This window comes from Centroberyx affinis, unplaced genomic scaffold, assembly GCF_046629955.1.
Source record: "Centroberyx affinis isolate AG114_WGS23_722 - 3 ecotype Tasmania unplaced genomic scaffold, CSIRO-AGI_Caff_v1 ptg003482l_1, whole genome shotgun sequence".
In the NCBI taxonomy this organism is placed as follows: domain Eukaryota; kingdom Metazoa; phylum Chordata; class Actinopteri; order Beryciformes; family Berycidae; genus Centroberyx; species Centroberyx affinis.
This window is the reverse complement of record NW_027281441.1, coordinates 1-22,656: the sequence shown is the minus strand read 5'-3', so window position 1 is coordinate 22,656 and position 22,656 is coordinate 1. Positions and strand designations below refer to the sequence as shown.

General features: G+C 44.1%; 2 protein-coding genes across 2 annotated transcripts; one reads left to right on the top strand and one right to left on the bottom strand.

Annotated features, from left to right (window-relative positions):
- Positions 1-403: 403 nt before the first annotated feature.
- On the top strand, positions 404-14,457 carry LOC139661239 (mitogen-activated protein kinase kinase kinase 9-like). Its single transcript, XM_071539658.1, has 11 exons — positions 404-821; positions 2,396-2,809; positions 6,638-6,818; positions 8,684-8,832; positions 9,174-9,349; positions 9,653-9,893; positions 10,707-10,829; positions 11,036-11,177; positions 11,775-11,887; positions 12,641-13,408; positions 14,009-14,457. Exons 1-11 carry the CDS (start codon positions 404-406, stop codon positions 14,455-14,457), a joined length of 3,174 nt encoding a protein of 1,057 aa, XP_071395759.1.
- A 3,063-nt stretch (positions 14,458-17,520) lies between these two features.
- On the bottom strand, positions 17,521-20,676 carry LOC139661241 (tetratricopeptide repeat protein 9A-like). Its single transcript, XM_071539663.1, has 3 exons — positions 20,205-20,676; positions 19,370-19,552; positions 17,521-18,331 (listed from the first exon to the last, which is right to left on the bottom strand). Exons 1-3 carry the CDS (start codon positions 20,674-20,676, stop codon positions 18,249-18,251), a joined length of 738 nt encoding a protein of 245 aa, XP_071395764.1. The 3' UTR covers positions 17,521-18,248.
- Between the last annotated feature and the right edge of the window lie 1,980 nt (positions 20,677-22,656).

The window sequence follows — 22,656 nt, the reverse complement described above, 5'->3', positions numbered from 1 at the left end:
CAGCATTTGACGCTGAGAGGAGGGCGGGGACTACACTGTGATTGACGTGTCAGCGCACCAATAGGAAGCCGGGGATGATTCGCACGTTGGCACAATTGGCTTAGAATAAAGACTATTGCGTTCAAGGAGTTACAGAGATGATTGGGTGCAGGATTGTGCATTGAAAATCATGAAGCTGGAATTTTATGTTTGATAGGAGCCAGGCGGAGACTGACAGCCAGACGATGCAGCAGACGAGCGGTGTTTTCAGCTGTGTGTGTGCGGGATTAGCCGCTACTTAGCTTTGTTTGTGTTCAGGGCGCTCAGTCCGCTCTCCGCTGCGAGCCGAGCCGAGCCGAGCCGAGCCGCCAGCCGCGTCAGGTGGATGATGCAGTGATCCAGGTCGCCCCTATGGATCGCGTCAATGGATGTCTTCAAACCTGCTTTGGACAATAGTTTGAGTCCCAAGGCTTGTGATTCTGCATCGAATGAAACGGAGACAGATGTTTTTCGCTGGCCGGCGGCGGCGGCAGCACCGGAGAATGGCATCCGCGGCGCGCCGGCTGCAACACCCGCCGCTTCGGGCTTCTGGACGGCCGTCTTCGACTATGAGGCGAGTGCGGACGATGAGCTCAGCCTGCGGAAGGGGGACTTGGTGGAGGTCCTGTCCAAGGATTCCCTGGTGTCGGGAGACGAGGGCTGGTGGACCGGTATGATAGCGGACCGGGTCGGCATTTTCCCCAGTAACTATGTCAGTAGTGGGAATGGCATTCAGGAGAAAATACGGGACACCTCGTTGGAGGAGCAGTACTATTCGGATTACTCAGTGCCTCCTCTGCACCGTGAGTATCCCATTGTGCTGCATGCCACAGCAAATGAAACCAATGTGCTATGGCTAAGATGGAGCACAAAGCTGTAGTGTCTTCCCTTGTCTTTGTTATAAGGCCAGAGAAGCCCACGGTGAGAGTGCTATGTCATGGTAGGCGCAGTGCACTTCTGTTGGCCTAGAAACAGGCGCGGGCATCCTCGCGGCGGGCCAGCTTCAGGACCATTATTCATCATCCTGCCTGTCAAACAAGCAGCCAGCACGTTCAGTGATGCACCCCGCCTTGATGCCCAAATTTCGTTGCACATTGTGCTTCCTCATCCTCATCCTCAGAGAGCATTGCTGAGCAGAATAGTCATGGGAAACGTCACTTGCATACCCCATGCATGTAATATTATCATTATATGTGATGTGAACCTTTGTTATCACTGTAAAGCAGATGCATTGGCGTGGCTTTTCATTGCAGCATCCATTCTTATGGGCATCCATACTTGTGTTCCTGCACCATTTGAGCAGCAAGACTAAGGGAGTGAAAACTGTTCATCTGTCAAATTGTGTTTGTGGAGAAAAAGCCTCTGCAGCTGAATGTCAAGCCAAGGCCTCTAGCACACTTAGATACAGTAAGCATAAGCAGAATCTCCTATAGTGCGCTGCACTGGAGCCAAATGTGAAAGCACCATTACTTCTTATTGGCATTTACAAACAGCGTGCCAGAGGGATGCTGTGCAGTTACATAGGCCCTTTAACAGGCTCATATAGCCTATATTTCCCACAGATTGTACCAAATCTCATTTCTGCATCTAAGCATCACCACTAAATGTGCTATTAAAACTGATGTCCGAGTGCATTTAAGGCCATATGACTAAGATCAGCTCCAGTTGTTTGGTTGCTCCACATTACTTCCACTGTCTTTGTTAGCTGTCGCCGTCTTTGTCGGCTTTCATGTCTCATGCTCGGCGGCGGCTGGCCTACTTACACATACCATCCCGCCTGAAATATTCATCAAGGTCAGTCTGCTTAGTAGACTGTTAGGAATACACAACATGAATGTTTACAGCTGCAGCCCATAACACAGACACACTCCAGGCTCCTGTGCATGACAAGACTCCACATCACACACAACGATACGTGCACTTGAATTTAAACACTCAGTGGAGAGGAGCGTCTTCTTCTCCGTCCATCCTTCCTTCTTGTCCTGACGTCCAAGTCAGATTTCAGGACAGATGCTCAACCTCGTTTCACAGCACAAGGGATAGTTACACCAGATCCAGTATTTGGGGCAGCAGGGTGTCTTACTGCTTTCAGAGAGCATCCTTCAACTGGATGGCCTGATTTCAAGACCCTTGTTGGCAAGCATCCGCCCTGCTGGAGTTCCTTTGAGCAAGATACTGAACCCCTACCAGCTCCAGTGGGGCTGGTCTGTATTAGCCTGATCTCCGACCTCTATGGAGAGGGAAAAACAGAATTTCCCCACGGGGATCAATAATGTATCACATTGTTATTATATTGGGAAATATGGATTTTTTTTCCTTTGTCTGTCTCCCTTAACTCTAAATTCTAACTGTGGCCTCTTCTCCTGTCTCTCCTCAGTTCTGGAGATTGAATTCTCAGAGTTGACCCTAGAGGAGATCATCGGGGTGGGCGGATTTGGAAAGGTGTACCGCGCAATATGGCAGGGCGAAGAGGTGGCGGTGAAGGCGGCGCGGCGGGACCCCGACGAGGACGTGGGACAGACTCTGGAGAGCGTGCGCCAGGAGGCCAAACTCTTCGCCATGCTCCACCATCCCAACATCATGGCTCTCCTGGGGGTTTGCCTGCAGGAGCCAAACCTGTGCCTGGTGATGGAGTTCGCTCGGGGCGGCCCGCTCAACCGGGCGCTCTCAGGGAAACGCATCCCTCCCTGCACGCTGGTGGACTGGGCCGTGCAGATCGCCCGCGCCATGCACTATCTCCACAGCCAGGCCATCGTCCCCATCATTCACCGAGACCTCAAGTCCAGCAACAGTAAGATTGTCTCTCTGTGTCTCATCACCGTGACAAGGCGATTACTCGAGTGTGAGAAAATGCTCTGTCACAGTGATAGCTTGCTGTGCAAAGTCTTCACTGTCATTTTTGCACAGTTTTAGTGTTAAAGGGGCATTAAGTCATTTTATTGACTCTGTCTGCAACTAACAAATTGCAGCATCAACAGGTCTGTGACACAGCCTATGGTAGCTGGTAATGGACACAAATATAAAAGTCACATGTTCACAACAGAAGGAGAAAGCTAGCTAATTAGAGCAGAGATCCAACAGAAAGGTATAGTGAAGAGAGGTAATTTATCATGATGCAAAAAAATGTACTTTTTTTTTGGTTTACAAACAAAATGTGTTCGGCCATTCGCTCGTAGCACCGTGCTCCATCTTTGAACAGTTGAAAATACAGGGGAGGGGGTTGTTTCCAGAGAGAGTATGGACTGAGAAAGTTTTTGAAAGCCAGGAATCTCAGCGTCTGGCAGAGTAATCATTAAGTCATTAGTATTAATCAACAACCCTATCAACCCCCCACAGATATATGTATTATGGTCATTTTGTGCTGTGGGATAGTAAAATTCTTACTTGATGCCCCTTTAAAATACAACAATATAACACCATGCTGAACTCTGTGCTAAACAAGCTGTGATATGCAGTGGTTCTAGTTTGTGTAGAAATGTATAATGAGTGTAGAAAGAAAAAGGAGTTTGCATGTATGTGTGTGGAGGAGTTGTAATCTTGCATTTTACCCGGCTGGATCCCCTAAATCCCAAGCCTATTACCGGGGATTTGCCCAATGCTCTGCCCCAGCTTCCCCATTGGAGGCTCAAACAATATATACAACCAGCTTCCTGCCTCCCATTGGCCCAATTCTCTGGTGATCAGCTCAGGCCCTTGCGTGCCATTGGCCACTTTAAAGTGTTAAGCTAGTCTAACTAGTTGCCATCCAGGGCTCAGTGGGGAAAACCCATGACTCCTCTTCACAGCACAGGAGCAGTACATGACAGTGCAGTATACAAACCCACAGAAGCATCTTATCTGTGGTTACAGTAGGAGCTGAGGATGTGCGTCTGCTGTGACGAGGAAGTGGGCACACTGAGACTCACCCTGTAACCTGTCACTGTGCTGATGAAGCTGTAGGTGGATAATATTATGCAGTTTACTTTATAAGTTCCTTCACACAAACACTTCAGTAAAAGAAGAGAAAGAGATGAAAGAAGCATCTTCTCTTTTCTGTATCAGCATAATTGGACACTAGAGAAGAATTTTTATTGCATCTCTGCATCTTTTTTCCTCAAATGCTTGTGTGCAGAAACTTATGAACTTAAGTGCTTTATTTTTGTCATATGCGCCTGTTCAAAAACCGTGGGTGCACACCCCGTTTTGGCATTTCTTTAATTCCCCCGTGAAACAGGGTTAGAGAGGGGTATGCTGTGTATGCCTTTATACATCATTGACTTCACAACTGTACCATATATCACATGGTTCACATGGTTACTGAACAGCAGCTCTGTGTTAGCTCTCCGGTTCAGTAGTTGCCCATAAAAATCTCTGTTTTAGCAACATTCACCAAACTCTTTGGAATCAGACTTTCGCTGACAGGGAGATGCGGTGAAGAGCTGAGTTGGATTGGTTTTTAGATTACATGTGGGGTAGAGCAAGCTTATGGGGAAAACTATAAATCCTGAAAACCGACTAAAGTAATACATGTCTCAAGAACAAAATTTATGTTATAGGACAAACAGCCTCCTCCTTACTCTCTTTTCTTTTGTGTCCTACTCAGTAATTCTTCATTTAGAAATCCTGATCAATCCACTAGTTTTTGTGTATACCTAAGATCAGTGGTGGAAAGAGTACTAAAATGTTCTCATTACTTTGCTGATTTTTTACTTAAAGGAATAGTTTGGTATTTTGAACTCTGTGCCCAAATCCCTATTAGAAGAAACCATAACTTTGCTAACCGCCTGCTCCACCCGTCTGGTAACACCGGGCAGCCCCCTTTCACTCTACTGCAATAGAAACCTAACTGCTGACAGAAAGTTTTTAAAAAAAATTTCAAGATAACATACTGACACCGGTATGATTATACTGTGAGCAAAACAACGTTTATCATGTGTATTGTAAGTAAGACTGTCGCGTATGCCCCTGGGTTTCTATTGCAGTAGAGTGGGAGGGGGCCGCCCGGTGTTACCAGACGGGTGGAGCAGGTGGCTAGTGAAGTTATGGTTTCTACTAATAGGGATCATGACAGAAAATATGTTATTTGGGCCCAGGGTTCAAAATACCAAGCTATTCCTTTAAGTAGAAGTAAAAGTAATGGTGTAAATATCTACTTAAGTAAAGGTAAAAAGTAACTCACTTAAAATTTACTGAGTAAAAGTTACTGAGTTACTTTTTAGAAAAGAGAATGTTGTTATATTTGATCTTGTCCTTGCAATTCTAAAAGGACGAGAGAACAGAGTTCAAACTCACTTTTTTTTTAAATTGGAAAATTTGGAAATTACAAAATGAAGTGCATAAATAAAGTAAAGCCAGATTACTCTTCTCACTGTGAATCGCTCCACAATTTGTCAATTTACGATTATTCAGTTTCTGATGCTCAAGGAGAGCCACAAAATGTATACTCTGTAATGGATGTGATTTAAAATGTATTGAAGTACAACACTTCAAGAGAAATGTACTTAAGTAAAAGTAAAATTACTGAAGAAATACTAAAGTGAAAAAATACAAGTACGCAAAAAAAGCTATTCAATTACAGTAATGTGAGTAAATGTACTTAGTGACTTCCACCCTTGCCTAAAATGATTCTTAGAGAGTTTACCTCGTCCCTTTCAACAACCACTTACATTTCCCATAACATGTGATGTCATTTGGTGGATGCTCTTATCTAAAGCACCATACATTACTGTGAGTGCATGCATTTCGAGTATGAGCGGCCCCAGGAGGAACCGAACCTTCACCCTGGCTCCGTTTGTTCCATGTTCTACCTCCTTGAGCTACACAGGACGAGGAAGTTTTACCACGTGTCGGGGTTTTAGTTTCTTTGGAAACAGCCTCTGTAGCATTATAGCCACATGAGTAGCAGATGAAGGGTCCCTTGATGTGCACCGCAGCCTGGAGACACACCCTCTCCACTGGGCACAGCCACAGCAGATGGCCTGGCATTGTAGAGCTGAATGGGGGAGAGCATGTGGTTAGGAGGAGAGCTGCTTTGCTGTCGTACATTGGGACTGGCTTGTTTTCTAGTGCCTATTAGAGCAAAAGGGTGTGCCAAAACAGACTATTTCTGTAGTTTAACTGTGATATCTGTGTACGGTTGAGATCTACTGTTGTAAAACCACTCAGTGAGATTCTTAGCGTTGATCAAAGGTCTGTATTTTTCATCTCTGCTTTCCTCTGTCTTAATGGCTCAACACTTCATGGTTTCCCTCTCTTTTGTTCTCTCTCTCCTGTTCTCTACTCTGCTTTTATCCTTCCAATCCTTTCAATCCTTTCATCACGGCCTCCCACCAACCGCACCCTGTTTTGTTCATTTACCGCGTATCTCATTTTTGCGTTTCCACATGCTTTGTGTTTTATTGTGGGCCTGATCCTGCTGCTACGCCCCTCCCCACATTTCAATCCTGGTAATGATTACCTGAAACCTTTTACTTTACCATCAATCCACCTACCGATCCGCACACATGATTATTCCCCCACATCCTCCGACCTCCCCCTCCATCCTCCAATTTGCCCATCCAACCGAAATCCCCCCTCCCCTTATCACTCCCCACACCTCCACCAACCGTCCTCTCCTGGATGCTCCGTATATCCGCTCCAGTCCTAATCCTTGAGCGGGTTGAGATGGAAGACCTTAGCAACAAGACTCTGAAGATCACAGACTTTGGCCTGGCTCGAGAGTGGCACCGCACGACCAAGATGAGCGCTGCCGGCACCTATGCCTGGATGGCTCCCGAGGTTATCCGCTCATCCACCTTCTCCAAGGGTAGCGACGTCTGGAGGTGGGCAGAACGGGGGCGGATGCAGCCGCGAACTGCATCTGTTCTGCAGGTTGTAGAACTGAGCTGAAATCAGAACCAGAACCAGAAGAAAGTTAATCGCAAAGCACAAAAACAATGTGTGGTTCTGGTGGCGATGCTGCAGACAATGTAACAACTTATATAGTAACACAGGTCATACTGACACATGGTACAAGAACAGGAGGTCACATATAATGAGATAGGTACAAAATATACAATGGAAAGTAGACTATTCAAATCACTCTATAAATACACATTCAAATTCACTATATGGCATGAAAAGTCATCTAGAGCATCATGTGTTTTTCATTTAATGAAGGGATGTGATATCGACTTTATACAGTCTGATACAATCTAATCTAATACAATAAAGCAATACATGTACGTTGTCTCTTTCATGGAAATTAGTTTTGTCAAGTCAACATGAAAAATACAATGGGATTTCTGCGCAACAGTATAGCACAAATTGCATAGTTGTAGACATACACTTATTAATTTATATACATATTAACTGTGATCATATTGGTTTACAGTTATTTTTTTCAGTCCCTTTGTTATTAGTCTGATCTCTACTGCTTTAGACAAGTTATTTGCCTTTGTTCTGGATCTGAACCACATTGAACTAGAAGAATTTATTTGACAACTTCAGATTTAAGAATTTTGATAGTTCTCTTTTAAGACCACAAAAGTAAAGCTGAACTTGTATCTGTGTAAACATACTGCATACCCGCATTCATTTTCATATTTAATGATGCTATGTGTGATTAATAGTTTGTTCATTATAGCCCCATTTGTCGCTCTCATTTTCCTGTCTTCTGCTGATCTGCTTCATTGTCATGAGACAGGCTCAGTGTGCAGGCAGGACCAACTGCAGTGGCATTAACGGGCCAGCTCAGCTATTCCAGACTGAATGTGGGGTTTCCCTTTCTAAAACAGGATTAAAGGGTGATAGATGAGAGAGCCAAGAGGAGGCAGTGTGCATTATAACAGCAGTGATGGGAGACGAATGTCCTCAGGAGTCCTAACCGGGGATGGGAATTACACTGGCTCACTAGTCCATGATTCTCAGTCTATGCTACCTGGGTCTAATGGTATTTTATGGTTTGTTTTACCTTACTTCGGTGCCACATGGGTGGGCGTTACATAAGACAATACAGTGGCCACCAGGAAGTGTAGACAATCACAGCAAAGCATCTGAAAGTTAATTTAGCTCAAACAAATGCTAATTGTTAAAGTGCTACTTGATGGTCTGGTGTAAATTGCCCTCATTTGCCAGAATTTGGATGGGGAAAATGGAGATACTATAACAACGGCAATAACCCCACTAGTCTATTCTCCAGAAACTGTAAGGTTTATTCCTGGTTTGAAGTGAGTGTCTGTGTGTGGTCTTGGCATTACCTCCATTTGCTGTGGTGGATTCACATGAGTCAGTCACATGGATCTGTCAGCTACATCCACCTGCACTCTACTGTGATGCCATTTTCTGATTCCAACCTTTCCTGTCTCACACTGATATTTACAGTGAGTAGAGTGCAAAAGAGTGTTTTTCTATTCTTGCTTTAACCTTTATTCACACAGAGAGGGGTTACTGAATACACATGCTCTTTTTCAGCAGCATCTTGCTTCATGTTCATATACACATTTATCTTTAGATCCACCAGAATGTTTCAAATCATGCAATCAGAAGTTGCAGTTCAATCAGGTCTCTTATCTCAGCAAGTATCATCTTTGCACAACCTAATGGTGGCACATTTGAATTTGTATACCCAAATTGTATTCATCAATATGCTCAGGATCCTTTATCACCGTTTGCTATCTTTTTCTTTCTTTTATTTTTAACAATGAAGTTACGGCGTCCTGTTATGGGAGCTGCTGACAGGAGAGGTGCCGTTCCGGGGAATCGATGGTCTAGCGGTGGCTTATGGAGTGGCGATGAATAAACTGGCTTTGCCCGTTCCCTCAACCTGTCCCGAGCCCTTCGCGCGACTTATGGAGGGTAAGAAGGAGTCTATCTGATATCAGAGTATATCCAATATGTGACTTTTTTTGTATTCTCCTCCAAACTGGATAGTGATTATTACACAGTGGTTAATGCAGGGTCAAGGGCCAAAATGTAACATGAGTGGTGGGCCATGGGTCAAAAAGATACTATTTAACATTAAGAAGTAAGCATTAGATTCTTAGTTGTTTAAACACCCACCAAAATCACTCCTCAACTATGAGTGAATTGCATCAAAAATTACAAATCTATGGAGGCATTATGGAGCCAAAACAAATTTTGTCTTGCACCAAAATTCGCCCCAATTTTGAGATTGTCGTTTTCATCTGTCACCGCAGACTGCTGGAGCCCAGACCCTCATTGCCGGCCGCACTTCACTAGTGTTCTGGACCAGCTGACGGCCATCGAGGAGTCGGGCTTTTTCGAGATGCCAGCAGAGTCCTTCCACTCTCTGCAGGATGACTGGAAACTGGAGATACAGGAAATGTTTGATCAGCTGAGGACCAAGGAGAAGGTGGGAATGGGTGCTTTTATGATTGACTCATTGAATTCATTTGACAATTTCCCAATTAAGAATATGAACAGTTGCACTAGAATACACAAAATGGTATCCTATGTGCCAAAAACAGCGGTCTACTCTGACATGCATCCTCTGTTGATATGCAAGTATCTGTTGGCATCATGGTTATTCTTTCTTAGTAATTTCAGGAGAACGAAGGAAGTTTAGGGATGAGATTAGAATACAGCCTTATTAAAATGATTTATTTTAACCATGACTGCGGATATTTGCTCAACCTTTTCTTTTTTGTCCCATCAGGAGCTGCGATCGTGGGAGGAGGAGCTGAGCCGGGCGGCGCTGCAGCAGAAGTGCCAGGAGGAGGCGCTGAGGAGGCGCGAGCAGGAGCTGGCGGAGCGGGAGATCCACATCCTGGAGCGAGAGCTCAACATCATCATCCACCAGCTCTACCAGGAGAAGCCCCGCGTGGAGAGCAGGCAGGGCAAGTTCCGCCGCAGCCGCCTTAAACTCAAGGATGGGAACAGGATCAGCTTGCCCTCAGGTACTGTCAACTAACTGCACTGCTGTTAGTTAGAGCTACAATATGCAGCTTTTCGCCTTGAGGCAGGAAGTGTCTTGTTAGTCCCGCCCTCCTCCTCCTCCTCCTCCTCAGTTGGTCAACTTACCACCCCAACACTTGTCACTCATTTTGTTGAGCTGTCTACTTTGAGACAGGATCTAGCCTGAGGCTGCAGCATCCATAAAGCCTCGACAGGGGTTGAAGAAGCAGATGGCGAAAACTAGTAATCGGTAGCAATCTGTAATAAAAAAAGCAATGCCGATGTTCAGCATGTTTTTGAACATTTCTTAATTGAGCATTTAGCTTCTTCCTCTACTTTCTTCTCTTACTGTTTTCTACCACTGCTGTTATTGCTATGACTTCCCTGCAGTGTTGCCACTAGCCTCACACACACCCATACAACACGCCCACAGCAGATGGTACACACCCTAAAACATCCCGAACATCATTGAAATGACAATTTCAGGCAAATGGGGTATTTAGGCATGTATACACAGGGTCTAGACTGATAATGTGTAATATATCCTATTTATTTATTGTTATTTTAATGTCAGAAAAGTTGCAATTTTGCATATTGCAGCTTTAAAATGTTTAGTGTTAATTGTTTATTCAGATGCCCACAGAATACAGATAAAGATTAAGACTTGAATATAATACATACACCTTATATTAGAAGAACAAGAAAAAGAAGAGGGAAGAAAACACAAATATATGAAAATAAACTGTTAAAATTACATTTTTGGTTTGATTTCTTCCTTGAAAGCTAATATTTGTTTTTTGGAAACCCCGATTTAGATTTTCAGCACAAAATCACAGTGCAGGCTTCACCTTCACATGACCGGCGCAGGAGTTTGCTCAGCAGCGGCTCCAGCCCTCCTACCAGTCCGCCGATGCTGCCCCGCCTGAGAGCCATCCAGCGTAAGCAACCATTGAAGCATTGAATATTTAAAATTCAATCAAAACTTATTGATCTTAACTATCATGGAACGCAGAAGACAAGTCCATATACACTGAGTTCTCACAGTTGAGGCATTAATCAATTATTCATATCAAGCGCTTTAATGTTTGGCCTTTGATATCAGTCATCTAAATTTAATCCTTTTCAAATCTCTGTTGTGTTGCAGTCACCCCGGGGGAGGGCTGTACAGCCTGGGGTCGCAACGCAGGTTTCCAGCAGGATGAAGACGAGGGGGAGAGGAAGGGATCCAGGAAGAAGGGCAGGTCCCGTGGCTCCGGGCCTCTCAGGGAGCACAGCGCTGATGCCAGGTAAACCCACCTCAACTCACCTTACTGCCCTTTTTAGTTAGGAAATAGAGTTTGCCCAGCTTTTTTAGCTGATATAAATCTCTTTGATTAAAATTCTTATTATACATTGGAGTAGGTCATATCTCACTAATGTCGCCTGCATGAAAATAGGGCCTTTTCAGAAAATAATAACAATAATATAATAATAATAAAATAAATAAAATATTTAAAGAATATTCAAAGGGGCATTAAGTAAACTTGTATTGGAAACCAAGGAATTGGGGATTGGGAATGCAGATGTATTATGGTTATTTTGAGCTGTGGGACAGTGAATATCTTACTTACTACACCTTAAAAAATACATTTTATAATCCATTTTTGTATTATATTGATGGTTGTTCACCTTATAGTGATCTGTCTGGAGTGCCTAATTCTGTTCTTTTCTCCACCACTACATCACTGTATTTTGTTTCAAGACCACATGATCAGTTATGGAAATGAATCATAGCAGGCTTATGAAAATCTGTGCTTTATTGATCATGCAGTGCCGTTGGTACTGTGCATGTTCATTCTGAAAAAACGAGGCTTTTAATGATCTTTACCCTTTTTACCTGACAGTGTGAAGCCTGCCCATGAGGAGAGCAGGCAGCGGTCCTGCAGCGCCCCAAACCTGCGTCGGTCCCCTCGACACAGCCCAGCTGTGCCTGGAGTGCCAAGCCTGGTGGAGATGGGTAAGCAGGACTGGCTTAGCTGGTTTATTTTCCCTGGCATGAGAACGCTCCGCATGATAATGCGGGGAGCAGCTGTAGCCTAAAGGTTAGAGCAGTGGGCTTGTGGCAGGAAGGACGCTGTAAGTCCACAGACTGGCTGGGAAAGTCTGGATGGGGAAAGTGAGTCAAGACTGTGGTTCAACTAGGCAGCTCCCAGATGTGGATGTGCATAACTGTATGAATGTGAACCGGGTGTTGCTGAAAAGGAGCATAATGCTCAGCAAACCATACCTGCATAAATGGAATTAAAATAATGATGGTATAGTAGTAAGTAAACACAAATCTGTATAAAGCCTGATCTAATGGTACAAAGCATGCTATGAAATGGCCATCTTCTATTGGCTGATCTTTGGTGTCAGGTGATGTCACCTTCTATAGAGTAGGTAGGTGCCAGGTGGTGACATCATCTGGCACCAAGATCAGTCAATAGCAGATGGCCTTTTCAGTAGCATGCATTGTACCGTTAGATGTCAGGCTGAACACAGATTTGGGTTTGGGGTTTAGTTACTCTCTCTCCTTTAGAAGAATTCGTACAGTATGATGAAGGCTCATCCACTTTGCGCAGCATACTGTTGTCCTGTGTGTTGTAATATTGTGAATGCAAGTACACAACAAGCAGCAGTTCGATATGAAGAGTACGCATCATTGTACAGACTTGTTCCCCTTTACAAGACAAGCACAGTGATGTTAGCCTGTGAATCATCCTGTTTTCAGAGAATGAAGACTGCTGCTTCACTACTGAGCCAGGAGCCTCTCCTGGTCAGTCCTACCTCTGCATCCCCTTCCAGAGGGAGGGCCACACGGCTGCTGCTGACAGTGATGGAAGCGAGTACTGCCCCAGCAGCCAGGTCCCAGAAACACCCCCGAGCAGGAAGAGTCCGGGCGGGGGCCGGCGCTCCGAGCTGGTGCTGCTGGGCTGCGGCGCTCTGCTGGCGGCCGTGGGACTGGGCTTCAACCTGCTGACTCTGGCCCAGCCTGAGGAGAGCATCAAACCGCGATGGGAGGGCTTCTTCCACAGGACGGGGGGCCAGAGGCGGAGCACCAGCCCTCCGACTCGCAGACTGTTCCGACGGGAAAGCCCGCTGAAATCCTCGGCGCCCTCGCTGCCCGAGCGAGGCCTGCCCCCCTCTTTTACGCTGCTGTCCTTATCGTCCGTGTCCGACTGTAACTCGACTCGCTCGCTGCTGCGTTCCGACAGCGAGGAGTTGCTAGTCTGCCGGCCCGCCACGCCACCCCGGCAGGCTCCTGCCCCTCCTCCCGCCTCGCAGCCTCAGTCCCTCCAAGCCCCTATCAACCCGCTGGTCAACACTCACCTGGAGAGCTTCAAGCGTAACCCCCGCCAGTCTCTCACACCGACCCACGTGCCCTCCGCCCCGAGTTCCTCGCGCAACTTACGTCGAACCCCATCAGACGGAGCCATCAAGAAGAGCCCTCTGAATAATCTCCAACCTTTACCAGAAAAAACAACATTAGAGAACACAGGTAAGGTCTTGAAGTGTCTCTCTAATTTCTACTAGATGTATGTTGGATATAAGGATTTGACCAATAAGGCAATATCTTAAAATTTTACCATTTTAATGACAGAAATTACAAGGATTCAGTGTCTCCCCCAGAACTGTATTCTTGTCAGGGTGGGAAAGCTTCTGAAACAGCATTTAGACCATCTTGGGACACTAAAACTCTCCATTGAAACTCAGACTAATGAAACCATTAGTCCCATCTCATCTATTCAATCACTGGAGAAACTCTGGGATACATAAGGCCTTTAAATGAAGAAATGGTTAACAATAAAAACCCCATTATTGAACAATTAAATGAATAAAAAAAACATGCAAAGAAAATTATACTTCATTGCAGGTGTTACAGACTATTTTTATATAACTGTAGTCGGAGAGGATTGTGGTTTATTAGCAGTAGGATTATTGGCAGTGGACAGCATCGACTGGCCGATATCCGATATTTAATAAAACTCCAATATTGGCCTGATAACAGCAGACCAAAATATCGGTCTACCCCTATTGGATTCAGTCTGGAATCATTAAATCTTTAGCTTGAGCATCTTCTCTCTGTTTACTTGACTAGGTGTTTTCAGAGGTTTAAAGGAAGGCTGTTCTGAGGTTCCCCGGCTCCCGGACCCAAACGTGGTGTTTCCTCCGACACCGCGTCGCCGCTGCGCTCCCGAACGACCCAAAACCCTGGACTTTGTGGCTCGGCCGCGGCCTTCACCGCGGGCGCGCTGTGACGTGTTTTGGGCCGAAGGGAGGCCCAGGGGCAGCCTGGGAAACGGCGAGTCCCCCGCCCACACCTCCAGCACAGAGACCCCTCCCACTGTGGAGTTTGGGAGAGACGTGGCGGTGCTGCCGACCCCCATGGAGGCCCCGACACCCTACTCCCCGCGCAGGAACAACAACAACCTGCTGGATCAGCGGGACGAAGGACAGTGCCGGGACGGAACGCTCCCGCTCTGCAGACCGGAGCTCAGCTTTCCCAAAGACTCACCTTACCGCTACAGGCCTGGGTTCTGGTCCTAACTCGGCCCCCTGTGTGTACAGATCCAGACCTCCTACCAGTTTCCAGAGGTACAATGCAAGGAGGAGAATTTCCCTGCTACTAGGCTTTGGATTGTTTAAAGATCTGGGTCAATTAGTACTTGCAAATAATCTTCGCATTTGTTTTTACCTTTAATGAGTATCTGATGGGCGGGGTTTGCCCCATCCACACCTTTCAGATAGTGTCAGATAAGTTGCAAATCCCAGGAAAACATCCAAAATTGACTTTCAAACACTTACTGTGATTATTTGAAATTTCGGACGTTTATTGTATTGTCCTATGTGGCAAACTCCCCCCATCTGGCACCCATGAAGGCTAAAACCAACCATGAAAAGTATTTGGGAATATTATTTGATCCAGGTCTGGTTGTTAATGCATTAGAAGGACAGAACGATCCATTTGTTTGGTTCTTCTCACTTACAGATACGCTGTCATTTGTCATTTGGTCATGTTGTAAAGGTTTCTGTCCCGGGAAACAGCAAATGTAACGGTTTGACTATATGCTTTACAGCACAAAGGCATTGACAGTTTCACAAAGCTTTACATATTTTCCCTCTTAATTTCAAGCTCGAGTTCAAGATTGTGCATTTTATGAAGTGCACTTTTGGAAAGCATCATGAATGTAAAGCTTCAGATTTTCCATTGCTGTTTAAAAAATGATTTACGCTGTCTATGATTATTTGTAATTCCTCTGCAAAAACTTTCTTTGTGTTACTTGAATTCATTTGTATATCTCACTCTGTTGTGCTAGCGGCTGTCAGTTCTGCAGCCGCTGTTTTGTCTCGTAGATCCCCGTTTTGTACTGAGCACCTGTCATCACCACTCACTTCTAAAAATATCCCGATTAAAGGGATGCTGTTGTATAATATGAGCACTTCTTTGCATTAGCAACCCACAGTCTTGAAACATTGTTCGTACAGTAATGTCCGACATCGTCTCGAGCCCTGTATGGTAAACTGTACTATAAACAAGAATGTGACCATTTGAGTGAGGCTGATTGTCTGCTAAACCGCTGGTTCTCAACTGGTTTTGCATTGGGGAGTCACTACCGATATATCAAATAACTCATTAATTCCCTATGTAATGTATTCTTTGTCTGCGGCCCTGCCAGAGTAGCTTGCGACCCTCCTTTGGGTCCCAACCCACCAGTTGAGAAACACTTCTCCAAAGTAAAAGGGAACATTTTGTATTTGTAACTCTGTGAATTGTCTGCCTCATAAACTGTTGCTCAAGCTAGGATGAGTGGAAAGAGTGTTTACGTTCTATAAGGGACAAGCTGCATGAGTCTTGAATGGCGCACAGTGGAAACAAGCCCCGGTGGCATGTGAAAGTTGATTCCTGATTATTTATGTTTGTATTGATTTATTTTATTTATTGATTCATTTATTTATTTGATGGTTTATTTTTTTAATTCATTGTATTTGCCTTGCTTTTTGACACTCCTTAATGCTGTTCATGAATGTTTTTGAGAGTGTGATCTGGCTTGCGAGAAAATGCATTTATTTATTCATTTTTCAGTTGTTTGTTTCAGGCATGAGACGCTTTATAACCGTCCATCTGTTGCAGCGCCGTGCACAACACACCCCGCTGACTCTGAAGGTGCAGGACTCATTAGGTTTCATGACAGCTGAGAATAGCTACATTTAACTTGTAGTTCAATGCAACACTTGCTGCATCTTGAGTTATTGCTGTCTTTTTCACAACACTTGAAATTATCTTTAGTTTTATTTTACTTCAGTTTTTCCTAATTTCTTCAACAAGGGTGCAAATAGTTTAGTACAGTCTGACAGTCCAAAATAAGTTGTCTTACTGAACTAAAGGCATGCAAACTGGGTTCTGCACACTGCCTACATCTCAAATTCTGTTTCCACATTTTACTGTTGTTTGTATAGACCAGACCTGGGTCAAATAGTATTTGCAAATAATTCTTAGTGTGTGTTTTAACCAACTTGGAGTAACACATGGAGAGATTTACAGCATTAGGAGAATTCAGGTAGTGCCAGGTAAGTTGTCTATCACAGGAAAACATACTAAATAGACTTTCAGATTTTTCTGTGATTGTCTCATCTATCTGGCACTCATTTTGTTACCCATCTAGTATTCCAAGCAGGTTAAAAAAAAGGCTAACAATTATTTTTAAATAATTATCTGACCCCGGTCTGGTAGGGAGACATGGTTAATGCTTGTTCCTCTCATTTTATTTTCAAGTTTTCAAGTGACCTCTCAGCCCGGGATATTGCATCCACTGAGATTTGATCTCTCGAGTTAATTCATCGTTAAGTGTGAACCAATGTATATGTAAATGTGAATGCTTTTTCTCTGAGGAGTGTGGAGAATGTGATAATGCTCGATGTACAACACAGTATTTCAACTAAGGGTGCTAGTTGAAAGTAGCTAAGGTGTCATTAACTGTTTGAAATATTACCATGAATAAGCTGATCTTACTGTTGCTGATGGACAATATTTCAGATTGGAGACAATACTGTTATTGACTGACTTGTATTTGCACTGGAACACACTGATTTGAGTAAAATCGTAGTAAACTATTCAACTGTGCTGCCTCTTCTTTTTTTTAAGCGTCCGTGTTTCCCCGTTCAATTAAAGAGTAGCCTATATGAGTGAGGCAAAGTGAAAATATTCATATTACTTTCAAGTTGTGCTTCCACTATTAAACGACTATTATACCAAGCTGCTTTTCTGGCTTATTATATCATGCCTCCATCATCATGTGGGAAATCAACTCGGTGACCCAGCTTGTTATCCAGTTTCACCATGGCAACTACCAAGAGGAAAAGGTATGAAATCATTTCAATCAGCTTCGGTTCACTTGTTATTTATGTGGTTTGATAAGCATTTTTATAGGATGATTAATAGATAGAACCATCTGCAAGGCAGCTGTTGCAGACAAAAAGATCTATTTATAGCTTGTAAAGAACATAGTTTGTGAGGAGTGAAATGTACCAGAGCAACACAAAAACTGTACTTCAATCAATAGACACTTTTATTACACACATACTTTAACAGTAAACTTGAACATACAGTATTTTTGTTGATATATGCTGTGAATGAAGTGCTTCGTTTGGCATTAATAAACAAGACACAAATAGCTTGTCTCTCCATTATATTTTCTTGCAATTTCTATAAAGTAGCTTATATACATTTTGTGATATGTCTCTTAAATTCATACTGCAATTGGCAACCATGTGCTCATGATGTTCTGCCCACACTTTGAGTTAAAACCTATTTTACGGAAAGCACCTTTTATTTAGATTTTATCAAGAGTATTCAAAAATCTTTTGTAGTACTTGAAAAATAAAAGTATGATTGTAGAAGTATAGGTGGTTGTTACTCATTTACTCCGTGCCATTAAAAAGACATCTTGTGCGAGGGTAGGTGCTAGTTTACAGTTCCACTCGCCTACAGACAAGCTGGATCCGCTCTATGGACTTTGTTGCTCCTGTCTCTATCACAAGTGTTGGCCTGTATGTGCAATGTTTTGACTGGCAGTGCATCAGACTTGTTTGTAATGTTTAAAATATACTCGGGATGTACTCATACTTGACAGTTTGGCAGCAGAAACTCAGTATCTGATCCAAAAAAAATGCTTCAAGCGCGCAATGGTGAAGTTAAATCACATAACTGGCAAGAGGTCGCTGTGCAAGGCAAAAGCAAACATATATCTTTTCACACCGAGTGGCGGTGTGTAAGGTCTGGGTGGCACACAGCAGGGCTGAAAGTTATGATGGGTGAGAAGTCATCGGACAGCAAGTGTTTATGTTGCCTCTTTCTTGTCCCTTTGGGCGCTCCGGCGAATCTTCATCTCTGTCAGCTGGATGTAGCGGATGACATTGGTGTCTGGAAAACAAAGACAGGAAAAGGCTGCTTTATTTCCTGTTCAGACAGGAAACATTGCATCAATATGCCCATACCTCTCCATTAAAACTGAAATATGAAATCCAAAATATGATTGTGTAAAAACGAAAAAACTCACATTCCACTGATAAGGAATTAATTTCTTTGCAAACTTGTAAATCATCACCATTCTGTATCTCCAAAATGCTCAACCACCATGAAATGGTTCATCCAATTGGGTTTGAAAGGATTTCATAAGACCAAGGGTGGTCAGATTTGCCTCAACCCACAGAGAACCATGTAATCCTTCAACTGAAGTTAAAACATGAAAATCACCAAAATTGGAGTTACAAGGCTTTCACATGACTAGAGGGAACTGCAGTAGTACAGAGATATGAACCATTTTAAGATGAGTGTTGATATCTACTGGAGTGACTGACTAAATAGACTTGCTTTAAGCATTCAGAAAATACTACATACATCCAAATACATCCAAATACATCCAAATACAATGGCTATACCGCTACCTAGAAGACCATACCACACACATTATTCTTAAAGGTAAGGTAACAATCTTATTTCCATTATGTTCATCATAGCAGTGGTTCCCAAAATGGGGTCCAGATGGGATGGGGTCCAGGAACCACTAGGGGTCCTTAAGAGGTTTCCAGCAAAATGAGAAATACTTAAATTCTACTATCATCTCACTCCCTAGATGTTGGCACAGTGGGAGAATGTATAAAGACGGCTGTTTTGCTTGGAGGTTATCACTCCACCTACAGACAGGTATATGAATCTGTGCCAAGTCAACAAGCTACAGCAAAGATTAACAGCAAAAAAAAATTCTCAGATGTGGTTCCTTTCAACATAATCTTATCAAATGGGGTTCTGTGGTCTAATGCGGATTTATCTGGGGGTTCTTGACATGAAAAACGTTGGGAAACCCTGTCTTACAGTCCTGCTGGGTTGAGGATGGGGGGACATAAGACAAGACTGTTGAGACAATACTGGACCACAATGCCACGGCCAATCGGCTCTAACCTGAAGGCTCCTGTTTGTGTGACTCCTTGAGGTAGTACAGGGCCTTCTGGAAGTCACCGAGGTGGTAACAGGCCACACCGGAGCGGTAAAGGGCTTTGAAGTTCTCTCCTTCCTTGCGCAGGACTTTCAGACAATACTCCTTCACTCGTTCGTAGTTCACCAGCTCCATCTGTAGCAGGCAGGCTTGAAGGGGGAAAAGAGCAAAGGGAGAGAGGGAAGAGAGGGAGTGCTGATATCACTGCATCAACCATTGTTTGAATTCCATTATACTGAATGCATAAAATATCACAGACATCTCCCTGATAGTGAGTTGCAGCCCTTTTTTTTGCAAAATCCACATCTCAGTTGTCTTAAATCCCTCTCTAACTCATCTGCTTCTCTTTATCTACATCTCCTCCTTTGTGATTGGTAGAGATTTAATAAGGGGAATCTATGGGGGATGATGGCTGTCACCTGGATTCACCTCATCAGTGCACTTCCTGAAAAGAGAAAGTGTCCCTAATGTTTTCTGCATTCAGTGTATTGTAAAAGCGCTAATGTGTGTCGTCCAATGCGCTGAAATACAATATGATTCTTTTATAAATAGCCTAACAAATATAAATATAATGCTTTAATTTGCCCAGGGGTAGATAAATAAACCAGCCACATGAAGTGAATATCCAAAAAGAAAGTGAGGCCGATGGTGGGGTAAGCCTGGGAATGACTCATACTCTTTATGAATCATTCATGAGCTCTGGAGTATTCCCTGAAATCTTTCTCTGTTGAGGAGAACAGCAAATAGCCTTTAAATGTGTGGTGTGTTGTGTGTGTGAAATGTGAGAGAAACGCTGCTTACCGGCCAAGCTGTTGTAACACTCCAGCTCCGCATTCTCCATCGCACCCTTCTGCTCGTCTGTCAGCGATGTGGACTTGCTGATGGTCGGCAGGAGAGAGGAGGGGGATTTGGAGCTGGTGTCTGGATCCCCCAGCACCCTGCACAGCCCCTTCATCTCCAGCAGAGCGCGGTGATACTTGCCGATCGCCTCCCGGTACTTCTTATCCTTGTAGCACTGGGTGCCTTGGGTCTTGAAGTCGAGCGCCCGTCGCACGGCATCAGCTGGCTCGGAGTGGGATGGCTGTTTCAGCATCGACCCACCATGATGCCTCTGCTGCTGCTGCTGCTGATATCTGGCATCTTTGGTCCGGCTGCTGGGAGGCTGAGCGCACTGCTGGAGCCTCGGGGAGCCGCCGCCGTTGTCCGTGAGGCTGCCGGTGCCGCTGCCGTCCGCTCTGGAGCTGCCGTCGTGCCCAGTCTGGCTTACACTCATTTTTGATGTGTTATTGTAGCTGCCCTAACGCCAGACTATAATTTAGCTGGGAAAATACAGGCTCCCCTCACTGCATCCTCTCGCCGTACTCGCGTCTTCGTCTCGCCAGTGTCGCACGCAGCTACGTCTTCTGTGCGCAGCCCTGCTCGATGCGCGCTCCTATCCTCTCCCCCCTCCGACGAGCCGATTGGTTGTTAATACTAGGCCAGCGGTCCCAGGGGGTCCGGCAGCAAAATGAGAAGTTTAATTTCACTCTCATTTTATTTGAAGATGCGAAAAAGGATTTCAAACCAATCAACACGGCCAATAATCTGTTGTTAATTTACATGGAGGAAATTTTATTCATGAAATGAAATGGACGGGACTAAGCTTCTATTTAATTTGTTAGAATAATAATAAAAAATTACCTTGAAGTAATTACAGTTTTAAGTTTATTTCCAAATGTAAAACCAAAAAGCAATATCCTAGCCTACTGTAATTATGTGTTTATGTGCTTATTATGCGCACGTTTAGGTCTTTCTATGTATTTTGTTCTTAAATTGGTCTTTCTATGTAGGCCTATTTTGTTCTTAAATTTACTTTTCATTTGAAGACAGAGCAGTAAGAGAATCTTATAGGACTGGCTGGTTTGATCATATTTCACTGTGTTATCTCTTCACCTACATGCCCTGATCTGTATGCCTACAAATTCATATGGGGGGGGGGCATGAAAATATGTGGGAACCAGACATTTGCTGCCTTCAAGTACTCCTCGTAAACTCCTACTTCCAATTTGACAAGTCGTGAAATCAGAAATAAACATTTAAAAAAATTACCCTGTTACAAAATGTTTTTTTGATGGCTGTTGTTTTGTTTTAGAAATGAAATGGCATAAAGCTAATTTGTGCTGCAGCAGCATAACGAAGAAGAGACAATGTAGCCTACATCAGGCATTTAATTGATGTTTTAATTAATTTAGTCTGTTGCGTGACAACTTTGTTTAACAAAAGTTAAACAATGAGTGCAAAAGAAACATATAACGATACTAATTACCTGACACAGAATGCCAAACAAAAACATCAAATAACAAAGCACATCATTTTAACCATCAGTTCCGTGCTCTCTGTCCCAGAAACGTCACATTTCAGCAACACGGGTATGATAGAAAATTCCCACTTTCCAGGTCATATTTACCAGTTTGTCGGGTCGTTCATGTGAGCTCCACTGAAATATTTCCCACATCGCTTAAAGGCAGCATTGGACACATTCAAAGAGAAAGATATCCAGTGCTGCCTTCAAGTGCTGTCAGTACCAATATTTCCAACAGCACTTTAAGGCAACATTGGATATACCAGACCCCCCCCCCCCCCCCCTTTCCTCCTTCACTAGGTGCTCTCTCTCTCTCTCTCTCGCCCTGTCTCTCTGTCTCTCTCTCGCTCTCTCTCTGATCTCAAATTGGAGGAATGCAGTCATCTCCAGTCAGATGAATCAGATAAAGATCATCCAGCCTGTCGGCTCTCGTCCCAGCAGCCTGCCTCTAACAGCTCGCTTTGGACTGACTCAATGACAGGGTACGGTCCCCAATGAGAGGGTATGATGTCATTCAAAAACAGGGGTTTATGTAGGGTAATGGTGTCTGTCTGAAGCTGCATCCCCTCCATTATGAGCTGACTTGATGAATAAGGTTGTGCCTCCTTTGCCCTGACACAGGAGCGGCTCATTTTGACGACCATTTTGTGCAAAACACTGTGTGCTGAAGCTTGCTTATTCACCCTGCATAAGTCCATCTGTCTTGTCACACTCACAGGGCGATGAACTCAGCTGTTTGGGTGTGTCTCTGGAATTTCAACTCTCTGGAGCAAATGCTGCTGACCGGACCGGAACACATTAGAAAGCTGCGTGTAAAGGCCAATAAAAGATGTTTGGTTATCCCTAGACAACTAGAAAACCATTAAAGGGGCTCTATCTCTCTAGTTGTTACTCAAGAAAGATGCACACAAA